Genomic DNA, 21,939 nt, shown 5'->3' with positions numbered 1-21,939 from the left:
TCACTTCTATGTTGTGTCTTAGCTTATAGGCTGAAACAAAATTTCTCATTATCTGCAAAAGCTGTTGGCAGTTTTATAGATGTATCAAAACAGAGCTTTTACATGTGTGCTCTCTGGTAATGGATAATAAATTCAAGGAGCTGTCATAAGGAAGACAGAATGTAGTTTCTCTCTCCTGGAGGGATGCTTTTTTCTTAAGTTGCTTTTCTGACTTCAGTCATGGCTTTTTTTTTTTTTCCAATTTCTTTTTCTTTTACAGAGTTCACTTAAAATGCTGTAAAAATAAAGCTCTTTGATTTGAAATTTCTACTTTTTGTGTTTTTAGTGTTTCTCCTTTGAGATTTTGCTGTCTTGATTAGGATCAGGAATGCTAAACATAGTCCTGTCCTGTGGCACTCCCCATGCCCCAGCTGCAGCTCTGGAAGCTGAAGATTTCTTTTCCAGCTGGAAAGCTTTCCCTGGCTACTGTATGCTCATGCTGCTTGTTTTCTATAAAATTTGGGCTTTGTTTTTCTTCCTCATGGCAGACATGAAAAATGGCATATGAGAGTTTTGCACATGAGTCTTCCAAGATCATTGGGCCTTTCATAGGAACAGAGTTACTCCTTGAACTGCTTCAAAGAGTGTAGCGTAAGGATTACTACTGGGTTTGTCCCAGAGGGTCTTTTCACTGACTATCCGTCATATCTGCTCCTGCCTTCTAAGCTTTTGATAAACATGAAGCTCTCGCCTTCCTCTGCCTAGGAAGTATCACCCTTTCTCTTTCCTAGACTCTCTAGAACTCACCTGAATTTCTGGCGTTTCAGTGATCAAGGGGAACAGAATAGTGGAGATTACTTCTCTTCTGCCGATCATGCCAGCTGCTAGGAGAAGTAGCTGCAGTTTCACTCATCTGTTCTCTCTCCCCCCACTTAATCCTCAGCTCTGGAGATTTAGTTCCTTATCACTACTCTAGCTTTTACTGAAAAAATAAAGTGAAGCTGCAACTACTGTTGTTCCATCTGCTGCCCAAAGAGGTTTAAATATCTATTCTGAAGATGACCAAGTACTATTTTCAAACTACTTGTGATTGGCATTAAGGTGACAGCGCAGGGAATGTATTGCTCTGTATGACGTTCCAGAAGTTGTCCTCGGAAACTGAGTGACTCCAAAACCCCTAAAATGTGAATTTTTGAGATGTTTGTGGTTTGGGGGCTCACCAGGGAAGCCTCCTACTCTTCAGAGACTCACAGAACATGCAAACAATTTTGTTTTTTAAAGCTTTGGACACTTAACTTTCTAACTATGAACTGGGTACATAGCGAAACAAGTATTAGTCAGCAGACTTGAGAAGGTGAGTCCAAAGCTCTTGTGCCTGTATATAGATACTGACAGTGAAACGCAACACAGGAGAAAACATTTTCTTTCCCCTTCCATACAGTTGAAAAGCTTTGTTGCATTTTTGATAAGTGATACAAATTAATAGCTCTGAAGGGTCAATAGGAAGTACTTTACCCTGTTAAATGCCGTGGAAGCGGTGAAGTCATATGTATCTGTTTGGGCTTGGTCAGAAGGCCAATTTTCAATTAAAACTGAAGATAGATAATAAAACATGCTACAGTGAATGTGAAAAGCAATTGCACCAAATCCAGGAGGCAGATCAGATCAAAGGGGATAGTGTGCCAAGCAAAGTCATTGAGAAGCCTGAGTAACTGATCTCTGGTTAGTTTGGCAAGTTGTCATTAGAGCAACTAAGTGATGCATCACAGTGACTATGTTTATCTGAAACAGAGGGAAAAGTGTCTCTCCAAGGAGTTCTCCAAATTGAGAAAAGGGCAGGAATGATTGTCTTAGATTAAAAATTTGTTCAGAGGTTTGCAGCATTCAGCTGAGTGTTGTGAATGGTACGCAAGGAAAAGATTTGGTTTGGGAAGCCCAAATAATTGTGTAGAAATGAGCAAAGGAAATTCAAGCTCAGTAACATGAAAAACTATCTTAATGCCAGGTGAGGCTATGCAATCCTAAAAGTAGTTGTGAAACAACCAATCCATTGTCACTTAAAAACTGCAACTGGGTAAAACTTTGCTGTCCACAACATATGTAGCAAACTAAGGACAGCAGAAGAAGAAAGTCTATATAATCTTCTTTCACTTCCACTGTGTTTTCTGTGGATAGTGGAATCCAAAAAGGAAGTCAGTTTGCCATGACAAAATATCTGTAGAATGAATTAATCCGTATAAGATGCTTGAGTTGCATTCAGAGTGAGTGGAAATAGTAGTGGAAATAGACTTGATTGTGTGGCAAGTTAGTAAAATGTTTGAGTTGTCTGCTAAATACATCAAAAGGACTGAAGAATATTTTTTGCTCTTTTTCTATTAAAATATGTATCTAACAGTTTGCAGTGGACGCGCATTATGTTAGCAAACTGTGTGGAAGTCCTAAAGCCCCCACTGCAGTGTTGCAACTTCACTAAAGTCCTCAAATGGCAAGAGAAAGACAAAGCATCTGATTTTTCCCAAAAAATTTTAACAGAAAGCGTCTGAAAAACTATTCAAGGGAGAATTTTCTGCTGTTATGTCTTGGAATTGATGCATCTCCTGGAAACTTACTGACTATGCCCGTTTTTTTTTTTTTTATATATGCAGTGCTTCAAAAGGAATGGGGAAAGAATGGCCCAAACTTGCAGGTTGTTTGACAGTGCCACTTAGAGAAACCGATGCTTTGGGGTTCGCTGGTGGTGCTAAAGTCCGCTCGGCGAGCAGTGCTTCAGCACGCTGCCGGATGGATTCGGCAGCTGAGGAGGCTCTTTGATGGAGCCATAGCGTGGTCCCTTCCTCTGAAAACATAAGCAGAGGTCGTTCTCTGCTACTCCCTCTCCCAGTCAAAACAGAGGAGTTCTTTGATCATCCCAGTGTCTCTCTTATATTCTGTACCTTTTTTTTTTTTTTTGGCTTCCTCGATTTTATTCTTTGGGGAATAAAAGGAAAAGCTGCTTTGTTAATTCTAGGCCGGTCTCCCATTGGTCCTCCACATCAAAGTCGTGCTGCTTCAGCCTGTCGTCTCTGTGGATCTAAAGTCCTAAAGGTGTTTTAAAATATTAAAACACAGCGGACTGCCAAGTAATACAGGTCACTGGGAGTATTTTATTTCAGTGCTTCAATCTCTGCACTTGCTCTCCCTGATCGCAGAATCAAATTCAGTAATGCGAAACCAATCGTTCTCGGGAGGTGGATCAAGACTGTGGAACTTGTGTCTTTAAAACGTAATGCCCTGTGGGCCTGGCTGCTTGGAGTATGAAATGAAGAACTGCTTTTCTGCACGTTAAATATAAGCAAAGCATTCATTTCTGTTAATAGGGAGAACAATTTATTTCTCTTAAAGCACAAACCTTGTGACAACAATCTGATCGGCATTGTACCAGCAAATCCTAACGCAAGGAAAACACTCATAAAACTTAGATGATTGTCAGATGTGGTCCACATGTTTTATGGTATAGTTACTAGCTGCTGTTGCAGGACTTTTCCAGACAAGAGGGCCACAAGAACTTTAGCTGAATGTTAAATATACTCAAGAATGTCCTTATGTACTCCCAATTATAAAAGAGTTTGCTTTGCTGAACATTGACTGTTTTTCATCTACATTGCAGACTTATAGCTGGGAAAAGTAACTCCAGTGTGAACAAGCAGGCAAAAATAAAAAGCATCATGCAAATTTTTAGGAATACGTTTTTATGGATCCCTTTGCCATAGTCCCTCTTAAGAGTGCATCACTTCTGAGAAGTTTTTATTTCATCTTGATTTCCTTTTTTCAATAAGTGGAGAAAATGTTTGTTCTATCATTTTGTTAATACTGTGTGGCTTTCCAGCATCACCCCCTCAAAAAACTGAGAATAATGTTTGGGAAATGGATTCTTAAAGTGGTGTTTTGACTGAGCCTAATTTTAACTCTCATTAATTTTCAGAAAATCGATGCCCAGGCCATTGAAGAATTCTATGGGTTAACATCAGACATTTCCAAAAACTCAGAATCTGGATATATCCTCTTCTACCAGTCAAGAGACTAAGACAAAAGATAAATGTGTATAAATAAAAGAAAAAAAGGGATCAAGATATGTCCAAATGGAACATATTTGTGACAGCAGAAGCAGTTCCTCATTGTTGCTGTAGGACCAGGACAGATCCAGCAGGGCGAATAAAGGTTTCTCTCTGCCATTTCTTGGAGGATTAGTGCTGACTGCCGTAACAAGAAGAGCTTTTGCTCCAGTTTTCTTTCTGGGCTTTTTTTACGTGCTATCTTCCAAAATCTGTGTTACCTCTACTTGAAACCTGGCTGCTTATTTGTTCACGAACTGAAGAAGAGTTTTAAAAGTAGCATTGTAGAATTTTTACCATTTAATGTTGGCCTGAGGCTATACCTTGGTTTCTATCATCATCGTTTTTCTGTATTTTAGCAGAATGATTTCAATATTCAGTGTCAGCTGAAGGCATATTTTAGGATATGAACAGCAGCTGGTTGCTGGATATTTTTGGTGACTCAGACTTGAGAAGCAGTACAAAGCTAAGACATATTGGAAATGTCAAGTCTGTAATTTAAAAAAAGACAAAAAACTCTCTCTGCAGCATTATAAATTCCCCATTATGCATTATTTTGGTTTTAGATAACACTAATAGCACCGTTTCTTTTTATATTTTAATTTTTACTGTTCTGTTTCTTCTTCAGAAGGTATAGGACTTTATCCATATTCAGCCTGATCTATTGTACCTTTTTCTTTCGAAGCAGAAGTTTTGACTCAGAGCTACATCGCTGCAGATTCAAGGGGAGCAGAAAAGCGGTTACGTTTTGAAGAATGTCTGGCAACCAGTTGCTGTAGAAAGTTTAAAGTTACAGCATTTGTTGGAGCTATTGCATAAACCAAAAGTGCCCTCTTTCTGAAACAGAATCTGTTCAACATTTCACTCGATACGTAGTAAACTGATGCAACTAGCATTTGAATCTATGCTAATACACAGAAACAGCACTAATTGTGAAGGGTTAACCAAGGGAAGTATTATTCACATAACTAATCCAGTCGTTCTTAGTCTTCAGGATAATGGACGTTTAGGAAGGAAAGGCAAAAACAAACCCTGACATTACCTTGCTAAGTGTTGCTCATCACCTGTCGGTAATGTTCGTATTGACCTGGGAATCATAACCCCCCGAAAACGCTTCTCGTTGTTTTACCTCTATAGGCCTTGCTTTACAGAGGAAAGTATGGTAGTCTTTTGAAGACTGAAATTAAGTAATTATCCGTTACGTGTGTACATATTATAATCTCAAGGATAACTAGAAAGAAAAGACTAAGGGAGTTTGTAAGAAGTCTCTGAAAACCTTGCGTAATTTTCTTTTTTGAAAAGTCCTGTTACTGTGCCAAAGCTTGTCGCAGCTGGCTCTAAACTACCAGTGGAAAATACCATTTTTTCCTTTCTTCATCTTGTTAGATAACACAAGAGCTGTCCTCCGTGTGCTTGTGCCTAGTCCAGCTGTTCATAGCATGCACTGGTGACTGTTGTTCCTGAGGACGTTTAACTTATGCAATTCTGTGGCTTGTACAGGATATAGAATATTTTACCAAAATATTGTCCTCAGGAAAACGGCAGATCACAAACAGTTCCTTGTGGTGGCTATACGTATCTGTTTTTCCTTACCATGACCAGAAACACCCTGTTAGCAAGTAACTCCTCTCTTCAAAATGCAAATTGGTCGTCATCGCTGTGCTCTGAGTACAGGTCTTGCTGCGCATCTCCTCCTCCAGCAGATAAAATATGGAGGGTTGTTTTTTAATTATACAGAGTACTGTCATTTGAAGAGACATATTCAATAACAGCAACCCTTTTTGTCATCTTGTTCCTATTGTGTGGAAATTGTTCTCGGCTAAGGGTCCCCTCCCCTTGTTCGCACACAAGTCATAAGTCCTCCCTTGGTGGCGCCAACAGAAGTCTGTCATCAGTAAGTCTAGCAAAAAATAAAAAAAAGAGCACTGAGTTAAAAATAATCTAAACAGTAAATACAAAAATTAATGTAGTACACTAGACATGTATTTTGTATATCTGGCGATACGTTTTTACAAATAAAATACCTGATTGAGAGAGAATATTGAAAGATATATACTATAGATTAAAAACTGTTAAAAGTGCACTTTTGCTACAGATTTATAAGGAAACTAAAAGGAATTAAATTGGAAGAGAATGGTGTGATGTTACTTCTGTATAATAAATGACCCCACCTGTCTCCAATAAAGGTCATGTATGGTCAAGTGCGCATGGCCCAAATGCTTTTCCTTGAGTTTCAATCAAAAGCAGAAATAAAAGTAATTGGTTAGTCACCATCTCTCCCTAGTTTCTCTCTGCATGTTGGCTGCCTGAGTGATTCTGACTAGTAGATTTTTCGTGCGTAAAACCTCTGTGTGAGCAGTTAAAGATAAATAATTCGGCACTGCAGATTAGAACTGATGTGTTGGTAAGCCGAGGAGTGGTTACCCAGGGCCTTCTCCCCCAGCAGCCTTCCCACCGCTGGTGGTCCCCAGTCCCTTCCTCAGCCCCTGTAGCTCCGTTATTTCCACTCCCCATCGTTTCCTTTTTCCTTCTCCCTCCTTCGCCCCCGGCTGTTGGACTCCGTAAGACTTGGTGCAACTATTGTTTGACTGATCTGGAACAAAGACATTTAAAACCAAAAATAGTACCATATGCTTGGAGTTTTTTAGGTTCATTGAGGGGTAGGTCTTCATTTCTGTGCCGTTCACTTGAGTTCACTTCTATATGGGGAAAACTTGATTAAAGGCTACCCCCCTGAGTAGGAGTCCATGGGACTAGGTTAAAATGCCATAGAAGCAAATGAGATTTTGAAACTGGCAGCTGCTTTGTAAAGACATTTTAAATCCAAAATACCGTCTGTTCCTCGTCTTGCTGGGTTACACGTTAGCGATAAACGGAGCCAATTTTTACTCTAGTAAGTACAAGTTTGACTTTCACTGAAAGAGCTGAGAAAGAGTTTTTCCCAAGATGAATTTTGTGGAGGACAAATAACCAAAATCAGAATATTGGAAAGCAATGTGGCTTTAGCTTTGAGCACTCGTAAGGCAGGATTTATATTAGCTCTTTGGGGCTGGTTCTGTCTTGCTTTTCACTGATGAATGGTTGTGTTTGTCTTGTTGCTTTAGGTCTCTTCCAGAATATAGTACTGGAGTGAGGGTGAAGACCTTCCCATGCTTATTATTTCTCTCTGCAGAAACAAAACGCTCCCTCTTTTGCTGTTTTACTTCTTTTCAGCAGATCCTACTGTTTGTTGGTGGAGAGGTTCTGCCCTATAGACTTCAGAAACAAACATTGCTTATGAATTGGTGTTTGTGCTTGGCCTGTTCTCGTTACCAGCAGGAGTTTTTAAAGTCACCATGCCAGCTCGGTTTAGGATACATTTAAAACAAATCATATTTGATTGGTACAAGAAAGAAAATAGACTAACAAAGGCCCCTGAGACAAGTAAAACCTTCCCATTGTAGTCCCCGGCATTCATCAAAAGGAAACAATCCTCTGAAACACAATTAATTCTCAACATGTAAAGTCCTGCTAGCATTTGCTGTTGTTGCACTAATTAACCTTGGGGCTACTTCTGTCTGCTTCCCTCCCCGTCCCGTGAAATCAGCCCTATCTACAGAATTTGTTTCCACCTACCCAGCCAGCCTGCTTTGTTTGGTTCCCCAAAGCAGCAGCAGAGCGGGGTTGGATGTCTGTAAGAGGTAGTTCAGAATACATAAGGTTAAAAAGGAACCAGGATGGGTGGGATAATGCAGGGGTCCTCTTGCATTTTTTTTCTTAAGACTGAGCACTTTGTCAAGGAGAATGGTTTGACCTTCTATACCATCTGGCTGTTTATTTTAGCTCACTTGTCTTTGGGTTAGAATGAGTTTTGAGGGGATGCGTTCTAGGCTGATGACATCTAGGAAGCTTGTTTTGTATGAAAGCAGAGCCAAACAGCCCTGGTTATGCATGAGGATCTCACTGGGCCAGCAGCTGTACGTACAAACGTGGAACAAAGTTGTAACAGCCCTAGATGTTTTCAGATGCTGACCGTTCAGCTCCTTCAAGCTGGCATCTGTCTGCGCAGAGCTGTCTGTCTTCAGCTCAGGTTTGTGTTACACTTCCTCCTCCAGCCCCAAGCAACAACCAAGTGAGAAGCAGTATTGTATGAACACCTAGAGGTGACAGTGGCTCTTAGTCCCGTGTCTTCCACTAAGTACATCCATACCATACAGGACATTGATCCTGACCAGGTGCTAGGCCAGCAGGCTCCAGAGCAGCAAAGACCTGGTGGCAGGGACTGCAAGATACTGTAGGTCCTTGGGTAGTCCTCAGTTTCTAGCCTGAGCTCTTGCAGCATTGATGAGGCTGTTGTTTGTATGAACCTGTTACAGCTGTGTGCCACATTTCTGCACTGCACCTGGCATGATGGATAAAGCCCTGAAAGGGAAAGACTAATTGCATAGTGGCACCATGTTATTTGAGCTGCTAATAACGAGCATGTGTAGCGGTTGTCAGTTGTTTTAAAAGCTCCTTAATGCAAATAACTGCAGGGGTTATCAGCAGTTCAACAATGCCTCAGGCTTTTTTCCTCCCCGCTTCATCTTTTTCAGGAACAGTACCGTCTTCTAGAGCTTTGTCCAGGAACTGCTAAAAGCTGCATACCATGAAAAAAAATCTCCGTTTGGGTTGGTTTTAGGCTGTTGTTGTGGGAGAGGTGGTTACCTCCTGCAAAGCAGAACTTTCCAATTTCCCTGAAAAGAAAGTATAACAAGATCAGCTGGGCCTGGTGGGGTGGAGCAGTGTAGCTGGGGGGTGGGCAGTCCTTTTCCCTGAGGTGGTCCCCATAAGGAAATGGGTGATGGAGGGAGCAGCAAATCTGCTGAATGCCATTCAGATGCTAAGGGGTTAGTTACCTCTGAACAGAATAAGCAGTCAGTGGCTGGGGGACACCAAGGAGGGAGATCATGATGGTGCAGCACTGCTTCGATGTGCAACATAGCAATTCTGGGCCAAAATGAAGAGTTTGGTGAGTTAATCAATGCCAACAGAGGCTCTGTAGACTCGGGCTGTGAAGCCTTCTTGGAACAGCAGTTGGCCTCCTGAAGGGAAGCTACAGAATGACTCCCCAAAGGCTTTAGGTGTAAATAGCTTTGGGGGGGCTTTTGGACACCTCATTTGGCCCAGCTAACCCCTCTCAGAGCAGCTGTGGCTGGGCAGCTGGTTTCTTTGTGAGGGCACCTTGTGGGCTGTCTGTGGTGCCATGCTGGGATCGATGCTGTTTGGGGAGGTGGATATGTGAAGTGTGAAGGTGACAGGCATAGGAGTAGATGGTCTCTGAGATCGGTATGAAGTGATGGGGAGTGGACTCGTGTTGGTGCATGGACCAATATCAGCTTGGATGGGGAGGGCAGCAGAGAGGCCCTGAAATAAAGGGTAACTTAGAAGCCCCAAGAGGAAGAGTTGAACCTGATGGGTCAAGGCAAGAAGGATTTGTGAAAGATTTGGGAGTAATGAGGGGAAGGGAGTATCCAAAAGGAAAAGAGATGGAAAGAGTCATTTTCGTAAGGCCTGGACTTAGAAGGGGCGAGATAACTGGAGCTTCACCCCGCCAGCTAGAGCAAATCTCAGCACAGCTTCTGAAGACAAGATCGTGGCCCTGGATGGAAGCAAAGTCAAATGTAGCTGGAGCCATTTCTTCTCGCTACCCGTGGATGTAGACACAAAAGAAAATAGCAGGCAGTTTTCAGTAGGAGTTGAACAACTTCCACTGTAATTAAGTGGCCTAATTAGCGCTCTATTCGTGCATTTGTTTCCTTTCGTGAGAAGTAGCCTACATACGCTGCAATAAGGCAATGAGTCAGCAATCCTGTAAAGCAGAAAATAGGGACTGTACGGTTAGGATCTGCGTTTTGCTTGAACTTCCCTAAGCCGCACAGAAATGAAGGGACGCCCCAAAGGAGGGGAGAACACACCCGGGATCACTTGCAAAGCAGCTCGACCCCTGAGGCTTGGATTTCCCGGGGAAACTTCTTGAGACCACCTTGTCTTGCCTCCGTTGCATCTCCTACAGCCTGTGTCAGATGAGCGCTAGAAGGACTGTTCCTTTTTCTCTAAGCCATGGGCAATTTGCAATGTGCTTTGCCCTAAGAGTTGGACAAAGTCCGGCTTGCAGCAGCGTTTGGGCAGGTCGCGGTGACTTGCTGCCGCAGCTGGAAAGCCGTGGCTCTTGTCTCAGCAGCACGTCTCCGTTGCTGATGGCCCTTGGCTCTGCGCCGGCCGACAAGGAAAAGGTGGGGGGGTGTTTGGTTGTAGGGAGAAGTTGGGGCACCATCAAATTACAACTGCAAGCCGTGTCTGTGGGTCCCCCTTTCCCGTTACCTGGACAGGTCTGGTTAAAATGCCCCATTGCCAGAAGCAAACTTCTCCGGGGCCCTCTCCTTCCACCCTCGTGCCAGCAAACCCTCATCACCTCCCCGGTAAGGGCAGAGCGAATTACCTGAAGGAGAGGACATGGTGGCGGCGGTGGTGTGCCGAAAAGTGTTATTCTTGGCAACGCTTTCCAACCCCCCCCCCTTTTTTTTAACTGTTCATTTTCAGATTTTGAGTTGCAATATTTCTCTAAGCAAAAGGGCATAAGTCTGGAAAAAATCCAGTTGATTTCTTTAAACTTCTTTGGAATCGCTGCAGAAGAAAAGAGCCGGGCCAGGCCGGCATCTGCTGCAGAAGGCAGTCTAGAAACGCCGGGGTCTTGCCAAAGACTGAGCCTGTCAGTGGCACGTGGGGAGGCCCCGAAACAGCTGCGGGCCGCTGTGCCGAGGGCGGGTGGTGGCACCTCCTAAATTAAAGGATGTGTGGAATAACCAAAATACAAGTCTATTGCTTAAGTTATCCCTACGGTGCGGTGAAGGAGATGAACGGAGATTTCACTCTTGCTTTCCTGGTTTCTCATGGATGGTACAAGACTGGATATTAATCTAATTTGGAATTTTTTTGTGCCTTGCGATTTCTCGTGCTTTAGAAATTTCAGAAAGGTCAAGTTTTGTTTTGGCAAAAAGTTCCTTTTAGTCCCCCAAGAGGAAGGGGGGGGGGGTCAGTTAGTTCAATTTGGGAAAACAGGCTTTCTCCTAACTGTTCCTCAGCAGCTTGAGTGAAGCGTTTCCATCAGGTTAAATACCAATGGGATGGAAGAATTTCCCTGAGATTTGGAAATGCCACTGCCTCTGGGTTATTTTCAAACGCAGAATATCTTCCCATGAAACGGAAACCTCCCCGAAGGAGCCGTGTCCTGCTTCCGAGGAAAAGCTGGCAAGGGGAGGAGGCTGAAGAAAGCTGCTGCGTTCAATGGGCCCTGCTGGCAGGGGGATTGCGGACGGCAGCATCGTCCGTGCCGCCGTGGGGACGAGCCGGAGCTTATTGCTCCGTGACACCCGAGCCCAGGCTTACTGCGCCCGGCGGAGGATGAGGCGGCTCCAAAAGTTCCTCTCGTCGCGGGGAAAAAAGATAATTTGCTCTTCCCCGCTCTTCCGCGCGCGCGTTTCATCGCTTGCGAGTTAGTCATATTCCTAAGAAAAGAAACCCGAGCGTGATGGTGAGTGACAGCTCCCAAAGAACCGTAACTAATTATATCTCGGCACAGAAAAAAATCACGCCAAGGGCTGGTGAAGCTGGCTGCAAGGCAGCCCGGCTCCGCTCCAAGGCGGAAAAAGCTGGGATTTCCGATGCCGCAACATCGCCGGAGAGCCCCGGCCGCGTGGCAGGTCTCCCGGCTCGCCAGCCCTCTCCCCTCGCCCTCCTCGCCGCTTAAGCTTTAATCAACGCCAGCTTTGGCTTGCTGCGGGTTTAACCCAGCCCTTGGGTTTGCCGCCGGCGCCAGCGTGGTTTGGGGAGGGAGGTGGCGGGAGCCGTTTGACTTTTGCCAAAATTGCCGCTTTCCAGCTCGGCCATTGCCGCATCGACCGTTGTGCTCGATGGCCCGATCGCCTCTTCTGAAAATAGAGGGCGCATTGGTTTTGGCGTCAATGTTACCGGTTTGGCCGTGGGCCACCACCGCCCGCCGCTGTGAAGCCGCGATGGAGCCAGCTAATAACGCCGGGAGGGATCCATCACGTGAACTTCGCGTCGAGCCGCGGCTCCATCCCTGCTCGGAGCATCTGCCCTCCCGGCTCCAGCCGAGGAGAGACCGACGGGCCGAAGCAGCCTGCGCCTTGGGCTGAAATCCCTTATATTCCGGCAAAGCTCGCTGTGACGGCACCGCTCTGCAAGGGGGTGGCCGGCTGCACCCCACGTTTGGGGCAGTCAAGTAAGGGCTCCGGGCTCGCCCGTGTGGAGCAGCCGGGCTCTGCGAACCCGCCGTCCCTCGCTGCCCGGGGGACAACGCCGGGCGACGTCCCGGCGCGGCGGCATGGGAGATGCGCAAGGGGCGGCGCGGCGATGCCCCTTCCGCTTGCCCCACCGCGTCGGCGCCCGGGTGTTTCTCCTGGGTTGGCTTTTGTTTTCTTAAAAAGCTGCCCGGCTAAAAACAGCCTGTGGCGCGCTCGCCTGCGGTGCCCGGCGCCGCTCGCCGGCCGGCTGCTGCTCGGCGCTGACCTTCAAAGCTGGAGCGCCAGCTGCGCCGAGCGCCTCGCTTCCCGCTTCCGCCTCCGCGGAGCGCCCGGCGGCCGCCTCCTGCGCTCGGCTGCTTAAGGAGGCTCTTTGCCTCTAAAGCGTGCCGAAAAGCAGCCGCCGGCGGAAGGCCTAGGACCGAGTCGCCCACCGCGGGGCCCGAGGCGGCAGGCGGGCGAGCGCAACGGTGACGCCCGAGCGGGGCCGATCGCCCGGCTTTGCCGCCCGGCTCCTCCGGCCCCGCCGCCCGCCTGGTGCGGAGGATCGGCCGGGGAGCCTGGCCTGGTGCCTGTGCCGCGGTTTGCCCTGGAACCGCTGCGCTTTGGGGAAGCTGCTTGGGAAGAGGCTGTAGAAATAGCCGAGATGCTCCAGGCCGTCGTCTTTACCCACCCGCTTCCACCCGCCGGCAGGTATCTCCCTGCTTCAAGTGCCCGCAGCTTAAATACAGCCCGGCCGCTCCGTCCCGGGTTTCCGACGGCCATGGCTCTCCCGGTTTTGGGGTGCTTTGGGGCAAATGGGGTGACTCCTGTGGCTGGGGACTCACTGCTGGCTCTGGACTGAGCCCCGGAGAGCAAGGGCAGCTCCGGAGCCAGCTTGGCTGCGGGGACCCTGCTCCCACGGCGGCAATGCAAATCCCACCTCCGGGGCGAGCCGAGCAGTAACGCTCCGTGCCGGGAGGAGAGGGCCGCCGTGCCGGGAGGAGAGGGCTGCCGTGCCGGGCAAGGCGGGCAGGGAGCGGTGGGACGAGTTCAGAGCGTGTCCCCAAATGCCAAAGGAGAGGATGGTGGCGCCTGGATCCGCTTTCCGAGGCGTTGCCCGCCGTATCCCACCACCACCACCGCGTGATTCCCGGGATGCCGAACCGCGCGCGTGAGTCGTGCTGCAGCTCGGCACACGCTGGCACCGTGCGAAAGGTGTTTGCAAACAAACAGAGCGGCTGCGAGCGAGAGCCGCCGCTCCTGGGAGCGGGAACAGCAGCGGGGAGAAAGCCCGGAAAAGGCGGCGCGGGAGCGAGCGTGCACCGCTCCCTGCTGCTGCGCAGGAGTCCTCCCAGCTGTGGTGCTGGGCTCTCCCAGGCGAGGAGGCCCCACAGACATCGGGGAATGCCCCGAAAAATCAGGAATGCTCCGAGACCTGCCCCGCGCGTCTGGCTGCAGCCCTGGCGGCCGGTCCCAGGCGCTTGGACAGCAAACTGGGCGAAAGTCAGAGCCAAGGGGAGCTCGGCTGGCGGCTCATCGGGGCTCCCATCCTTTGCCACTGTGTTTCCTCCATCCCGAAGAGTCATTAGGATAATTAAGGTATTCTCCCTCCATCGCCGCGGGAGGAATCGCTATAGCAACCAGCGCTCTGGTCCTGTCGAGCAAGTGAGTCACCAAACGCAACCGCGCCGGTGTCGGGAGACGATCCCGACTTGTGTCTCCGACCGCGAGCCGGCCTCTCGGGAGAGAAGGGGGCTCGCGCTGAACGGGACGGGGCAGCCGCGGGAAAACCGCCCTTCTGCTCCCGAAGCGCCAGCTGGCAGGTCCCGGCCCGCTTGCGGCGGCTCGCCGGTGTTCGGAGGGCGTCTCGCCGGCGCCGCTTTGCCGTCGTTCTCCCTCCGCGCGGCTCTGCCGCGAGTTCAGCCACGGAGGCCCCCGCGAGGGCCGTGGTTTCCCGCTCCGGGCTTCCCGAGCGGCCTTCGGCATCACTTCGGCAAGAGGCACGTTGCGGCTCCGAGGCAAAATGCCTCGCGGTTCCCCAGGGAAAAGGAAAGCTCAGGAAGAGCTGATTGCTTTGGATAGAGCTCATTCCCGGGATAACACCCAGGCTGGATCTTAGACCGTGGCTCATCTGGAGGCACCTTTCAGAGCAGGTAAAGATGGAAATATTCGCCCCGGAGGTGGATTTTTTTTTTTAGGGGCTGCTGCCCTATCTCCGTGCCTAGAAAGCCGCAGGGATGCCCGGCCGAGCCGGGAAAGCGCGAGGCTGCGCAAACGCTCCCGAGCCTCGTTTGCCGGGAGTGGAGGCATTTGCAAGTTTACCCTTGCGCTCACGGTTCTCCGAAAAAGCTGCCCGAAAACGCCGCCCGCGCGGCGACCCCCAGAGCAGGAGGCTCCGCGGCAGAGGCCCCCGACGTCGCCCGGCGCGGGGGGGTCCCGCGGCGAAAGCCCTGCCTGCTTGCAAGGCTCCGGACACGTCCCGGGTCGGGGATCCCACGCCGGAGCTGCTCCCAGCCGCTGGCTTCCTTCCCAACCGGGACGAGCCAACGGGGGCGTACGGGATGCGTTACCGCCGTGCTGAAACACTCCTTCCTCCGTCGCTGGCTGCCCCGCTGGGCTGGCGGGTGCCCCGGGGCCCGGCTTTTTGGAAACCTGCCGGCTGTCACCGGCGGCCGCTCTGGCGCGGCGAGCCAAGAAATCCCGGCCCGGCCGCTCCGCTCAGCGCGACGAGAGCGTTGCAACGGCGGCGGGAGCAGCAGTGCAGCCGGCTGCGCCCCGGCCAGGCTCTTCAGCAGCTCCCGGTGCCGCTGGAGTTGCATGCAGACCGCGGGCTGCAGCGCCCCGCTTTTCCCCCTGGGGACCCCGCCGTAGCCCGGGCTACCTGGGACCTGGCCCGCCTGGGAAATTTGGGTGGCCGTCGCCCGCGAGCAGCACCCAAAACCTCCCGCCGGCAGAGCGGACGGTGGCTTTCCCCAGCGCGCTTCTCCGGTCTGCGCCGCTCGCTCGCTCGTCCCTCCCTGCGGCCGCCTGCGCGCGGGGACGGCGACGGGGGTAGACGCTCGCCGCGGCCGCGCTCCGTCTCCTCCAGGACCACTGGCTCCAGGCCGGGCTTTGGAGAGCTCGTGTTGGTGACAGCGGGTGGCCCTGGCTGGCAGCGGAAACGTCACGGAGGAAAGCACCGTCCTGCGCCGATTTGCAAAACGGCTCCGGTCTTTTCATTACGAATCTTTCTCAAAGCTTATTTTTCCCCCTCAGAAAGAAAACCCACAGAAAGCCTTCCTCGCTGCTAGAAGGCTGATTAAATTGTTGTTAATTATTATTTATTACACTAATTCACTCCGTTCGCCTTTCACCCTGCAAGATCCCGGAGCCTTCTACAGCTTGGTGAATCACGGCGCTGGGGAAACGCGGTCGCTCCGGGGCGCAGCCGAGGTGGCCAGCGAGAGCAGCGAACAGAGCGCGAGAGGAGGAGGGAAAACCAGCACCCAAGGCGTCTCTTTCAGGAGGGAAAACACTCGCGCGCAACCTCAGCTCCCGAGAGCTGTGCTCACATGTGGTATTACTGCGTAAGCGAGCTAAGGTGTTGTAAAAAGTGTTTCTTTGGATCAGCAAAACAGCGGAGCTTAATAACGTGGAGCAAAATTTTTTGGACGGGAACGATTCCACTGAATGGATGAGGAAAAAGCCTCCCCTTGGTTTGACCTGCTTCCAGCAGAAATCCGGAGGAAAAGTCAAAGCTGGCCTTCAAATTATAGGGCTGCTTCTGACCTCCTGGTAGAGGTCACATCTGGGTGGCTCTGCTGTCACTGTGGCTTCAGCGGCACGGGAAAATCGTGGTGGTTTGTCATCTCCTCAGCTTATCTGCACTGGTGGGGTCCTGGCCCCATGCATGTGCCAGAGGGGTCCTGTCCCCGTGCACGTGCTGCTGGGACCTGCCCCAGACACATGCCAGCGAGGTCCTGGCCCCATGCATGAACCAGCGGGGTCCTGTCCCTGCAAACATGCCATACGGTCCTGTCCCCATGCATGAACCAGCGGGGTCCTGTCCTCGTGCATGCACCTGTGAGGCCCTGTCCTCCTGCACGTGCCACTGTGGTCCTGTCCCCACACATGCAGCAGCACATCCTTAAGCAGGCTGAGCCCACAGCAAAGGCTCCCAAGGAGCCCTCGCTTGGGACACACTCCTGAGCGGCCCCTCTCAGCCTGGTCCCAGGGACGGGGAACCGCAACAGCCTCACTGGGCGAACCCGCTGGAGCAACCAGCTTTCTTGGTGACTAGAAGCAAGCAGCACCTCGTCCCGCGTAGCTGCCCCCACCCCTGCAAGGCTGCCGGTTGCCTTGGGCAGGTCCTGCCAGGATGCAGCGTTGCCGTCCCCGGCGCCCGGGGACGCCCCCTGCAACGTCCCCCCCAGCCAGCCTGCGCTCGGCAGACGGGGGACGAGAAGGTCTCTGCGAGCACCCGGCGTTCGCGCTGCGAGCAGTCACGCTTCGCTTTTGTGCACACGCGTCCCCGCGGGTGCAATGAAACGTGGGAGCGTTTTTGCAGCCCCTAATTGTAACGGTGCAGCGAGACGCTGTGCTCCCACCGTCCACGCGCTCAGCAACCCAGAAATATCTCCCGTCGGCACAGGCAGCCGCGAGGGAAGTTCTCTCACGACTCCCAGCGTGCTGGGACCCTGTGTTCCCCACCGCTACAGAAAAATTGCCATCCATCTCCACTTCTGAGAGGTAAAAATATGGTTGCGACCGTAGTTCCAGGCGTGATAGCAGAGGTCACTTCTGGAAGCTGAGCCCTTGATTCGGTCTACGATAGCTACCTGAACAGAGATTTTTCAGCCAAATCAACTAGTCGTTGTCAAAGCCAAACTGTTTGGCAAGCCGGACTCCTGCCTTCCTGCATCCACCTTCTCCATCGCCGCTGGCCTGGGTTTAGCATAAGAACAGTCATTTATAGCCGCAAAACCCACCACTAAACCCTATTTCTTCCTCCACCCTTAGAGCGGGCCGAAACGCTGCATTCAAGCAACGCGCTTTGCAAACGGAACGGCGCCTCGAGCAGCCCCCGTCCTCCAGGGGCGGCAGCGGCGACCAACTGGCCTCGTTTCCAGCGCTGCACCCGCAGAGATTACGCAAAGCCGTTTAACGCGGAGCTGCGCCCGCTCGCCGGCGGCGCGCGGCCCCGGAAGGCCCCGCCGGGGAAGGCTCGCGGGCGCCGCGCTGCCGTTTGCAACCCTCATTAGTCAGCGCTGCTAATTATAGCCGCGCTTTGCTCCTTGTGATTTCAAGCACCATCGGGGTAATAGGGAACAACAGAGGCAGCCGAAACGCGGCTGCATCCCCTCGCCTCCGAAAAGACACCGGCATAAAATGTAGGGTAAATGCGGACACGAATTTCCAGCACTCGGCAGCTAGTGTGGGAAAGGCGCAGCAGCTTGTGAGCCACAGCGGGATAACAACGCTTTACCTTAGAATAAGAGATAAAGCCAATTTCTGTGCTTTTAGACAAAAAAAAAGGACTGATAGAGGATTGCACTCCATTTGTTTTCCCGAAGGCGTCCGAGGCGTGCTGTTGCTGCGGCGCGCTGCGTGGTTGCGCGGGACACGGGCACGGCCACAGAGCAGGGGGCAGCACCTGGGAAAAGCCCGCAGCGTTAGTAGCGGTCAGGGACGGCCCGGGGCTGGGTGGGCAGCACACAGCAGAAGAAAACCATCCCTTGCCCAGTCCGGTTCACTGTGATTTGGGGGTCATTTTGGTTGCTGTTTGCAAAGCTGCTTTTGCAGGTTGTTGCCAGCACGGTTATTATTCCTTCTGATCTCTGCAACAGGAGTTAGGCCCGGCAAACGTCAGCCCTCGGGCAAACAGCTGTTAACACTGAACTTTGCCTTCACGAGAAGAGGCGAAGGCCTGGAGGAGCAGGAGAAGCGAAGACCAGCCCGGGCCTGGAGCTAACGATCCCGTTGTTCGTTACCTCCCTGTTAGGGTCGTTACTCCAGACGAATAGCTGGCCCCACGCTACAGGAGTAGCTCCAAGGTCTTGACTCGGAGGTTTCTCTGCTGCCCACCGGCCGGCACAGCTTGCCAGACACTGCTTTTACCCCAAAGGCACAGTCTCTAAGGCCGTGTGAGAGACCTGGTGACTCTGCAGCCCACCCCTGCTCCCCACTAACAGCAGCGTCACGTAGCGCACCTCCGTGCTCTGCTGCAGCGCTCCAAGCGGGTCGGTGCCGGGAAGAGGACAGGGGACCGCGTTTAGCGTTGATCTTCCCTTGGGTGGTCAAAGCCCAAGGAGGAACATGAGAGACTGAAGTGAAAAGCCTTCTCCTTTCAGAGCGGTGCTCTCAAACGGTATTGATGGCCTGTTGATACGTAATTATGGAGTTGGGCATTCCCTGGCGGCATCGATTAACTTTTACTCTTCACTACCAATTCTGTAATTTGAATACAGATAAAGCACACTCAATATGCTGTAAAAATGTCCTTATAGATACCTGGGGAGCTCACAACGTAATGCACGTCTACAAAAGGCCGATGCACAGCCACCACAAATACGAGTGCTGCTAGCAATGGCACGTCCTCCCGGATGCAACGCCTTTCGAGCTTGGGGCAGCTCTAGAGGTGTCGTGGCTGGCTTTGAAATGGCCATATAATGTCACTGCTGTCCCCAGTGCGTCAAGGAGACTGCGACGCTCCTGGGATGCCCCAGCGGCACTCGACCCTCCCACAGCGCCAAGGGGGCTGCCGGGGGCACCCTGCAGCATCACGGGGTGCTTTACCCGGTGATGTGGCTCAGGTTGCAGAGACACTTGGCTCCTGCGACCTCCATGAAGAAGAGAGGGGGAAAGGTATGGGCAGTGATACTAGATATCAGGGCGCCCGCATGGTCCCCTCACTCTCAGGACAGAAACTGCTCCCAAATCAGATGCCAACCGCTGTGGAGCAGCTGGCGCAGAGCTAAGCGGGTGGCAGCAGCTCCCTTCCCCACGAGCGGCACGCGCCACGCGGGAGACAGCAGGTACGGGAGGGCATGGCAAAACAGCGCAGCCGACTTGGGAATAAATATTTCACCATCCCACCACCACAAGGATTTGCCTGGAAAACCGGCAAGCAGCATGAGGTGGCTGCAGCCCGGGAGGACGGTCACTTGGGTCTTTTTGCCTTGGGTTGTGATCTGCACATTCGAGCCTGCAGCCTGCAGTAGGGGCTGGACGCAGCCGTTGGCAGAAGAGCAGTCCTGCTCCTGGGCCAGGATCCCCCACGGACCTGCTGCTGCACAGTGGCCAGGGTCCTGGCTGTCACTGTTCAGCCACAGCAACATCTCAGCTGGTTTTCAGCTCTCCATGCACTGCCTGCGACCAAGAGGGAGACCAGGCACAGGCCGCGAAAGAGTTCACATGCTTAACATCTACTGGAGCCTCTTCAGTGGCTTCCCAGGCTTTCTCTGCCATCATCTCCACCACCGACATGAAAGCAAACCAGGGCAGAGGGATCTCCTTGGAGCCTGCAAGCAGCCACAAAGCATGGTTGCAGAAGAAAGCTGGGTTTCTCCTGCTTGTCTCAGCAGCATGTGAACGTGGGGCTCCAGAAAGACACCAGAAATACCCCCCCCCCCCGCTAATTATTTCACCCCAGTCCAAAGTCACTCAAAATCCTCTTCTCCATCTCTGTCTGAGGAGGACAAGCGGCAGCCTTCTGGCAGCGGACTGGGGAATTCGGCCCCTCACCAGCAAACATAAGGTCCTTCCTCCCCATTGCTCATCCTCCCTCCAAAGCGGTTCACATCGGCTGGCTCCCAGCTGGCAAAGACAATTTTTCACGTCCTCCTCGGAGGCAGAGATGTCATCTCGCCCCTTTGCGGCTGTCCGAACCTGACAACCTCTACACGGCAGCCCTGCGTTCCCAGCTGAGAAGGTCTAGGGGGGGCCCAAAATGGCTTCAAGCTGATCAGAAAACAGCCGTAAGGGAGAGGGGCAAGGCAACCCGCGCTAAGTAAAAGGAGTACGCCGCTGTGGGGCCAGGGTCACGCCACCAGGGACGGCAGATCAATAACAGCTTCCTCAGTACGGGACTAATCACTGAATGCGGATGCACGGAAAATAAGGGAAGTCCGATGAGACGCAGCAGGCTGCAGGAGCTGAGCGGGGGTTTCGGGTGTGAACCTGCGCTTCCCCTCCGCAGCCCGGTGGGCAAAACACGTGTGTCTGGCTACGGGCAGCCCCAGGGCTCAGCGGCGCTGAGCAGCCAATAGCCAGAGGTTCTGGTCTCTCACACCCCGCTCTCCAACGCCCAGTGCCGTAATGGGACCGGGATCGGCAATCGCATGCAGAGTCAGTGCGGCAGACGAGGCGTCGTGCTGGGAGCACGGCGCCGGGGCCCTCCGGAGCGGTGCTGCGGGGGGGAGAGGAGGAGGAACAGCTTTGGGTTTCTGCTGACGCGCGGGTATCTCTCCCTTGAAGGACTCCGCTATCCACGGCAGGTTTCCTCTCTGCAAAAAAACGTAACGAAGGACTCCCGTTCTGTCTTTGGCAGATAGGATGGCAAATTTTAGCTCTGGGTTGGCTGTAAAGGCTGATAGTCTTCAAAAGACTTTGAGCTGTCGGGGAATGACAGGTAGTATATAAATATAGCAAAAAGGGAATTTGCTGGGTGCCCAAGTGAGAGAGCTGTGGCATTACAACTGCTCAGCTCCCTTGCGCAAGAGAGGGCAAAGCCAGCGGAGAAGAGAAAGCCGGTGCGTGGAGGATGGGGCGCGGGATGATGTGCCGGCAGAGGACAAGGAGCTCGGGAGGGCTCCTTCGCGGGGAAGTGGAAGATGAGCTCCCATTTAAAATGAAATTGGACTCTTGGTGTTTTTCCCCTGTGATTGCAGCAAACCATTCCCTGTCTTTACCATCATGCTCTCAGTTTCAGAGCTTCACCAGGACCATCTTGTGTTCACCAGGGGATTATATATTTCTGCCCACATCTCTGATTGCTCACCAAGAATTTTTGTAATATATAAACATCCCAAAATCCCAATGCCAGCCCTCCAAGGAGCACACACACACATGCTTTTGTGGAAATCTGCACTCAGAATATTCCCAGCCCAAAGCCTAAGTGCATCTACCCAGGTTACTGGGAACCCTAATAACCTAATCAGAGGTCTAAGTGGCAGCAGCTGGAGTCAGACCGCAGGGCAGAGGGGCCCGTGCACCCGGGGTGCCAGCACCCGGGGAGCCTGGGGATCCAGGGACCAGCACCGGCCAGGCTGCGTGCCGAAGGCCAGCTGCCTACCCGGTTCAGCAACCCCAACAGATACGGTGGTGAAAGAGGGGCAGCTCTGCTCAGGCAGTGCTTGCTCGTGGCTGAGGGTCCCCCAGAGCCCTGCCAGCCTGGATGGCCTGAAGCCGACTGGATTAATTTTTTGGGCTGGGGGCCGTCATTGCATTGTGTCCTTGAGGAGCACCTCGCATGGCCGTCAAATCCCCTCCCTGCCGTAATAACCAACGAAGCTAAATAAAGCAGTTCTGCTGGACCGACCTCCTGGCAGAGGGAGATGCTGATAGGAGTCAATCAAAACTCTCCATCCGCCTCCCCTTTCCCAGGCAGTGCGTAATTACTGGGAGCT

The 21,939-nt window shown here is 51.7% G+C and overlaps 1 protein-coding gene across 2 annotated transcripts in view; it reads left to right on the top strand.

Annotated features, from left to right (window-relative positions):
* LOC106489860 (ubiquitin carboxyl-terminal hydrolase 12-like) overlaps nt 1–6,340 on the top strand; it is a 30,335-nt gene extending 23,995 nt beyond the window's left edge. For both annotated transcript variants that reach the window (XM_067304370.1, XM_067304369.1), the window contains one exon: nt 3,941–6,340. In XM_067304370.1, the coding sequence (XP_067160471.1) occupies nt 3,941–3,980 (40 nt within the window). In that variant the 3' untranslated portion in view covers nt 3,981–6,340. The remainder of the gene's footprint in view (nt 1–3,940) is intronic.
* Nucleotides 6,341–21,939: the final 15,599 nt, after the last annotated feature.

The sequence above is a fragment of the Apteryx mantelli genome, chromosome 13 (genome assembly GCF_036417845.1).
Source record: "Apteryx mantelli isolate bAptMan1 chromosome 13, bAptMan1.hap1, whole genome shotgun sequence".
NCBI lineage: Eukaryota > Metazoa > Chordata > Aves > Apterygiformes > Apterygidae > Apteryx > Apteryx mantelli.
This window is presented reverse-complemented; position numbering and strand designations above follow the sequence as displayed.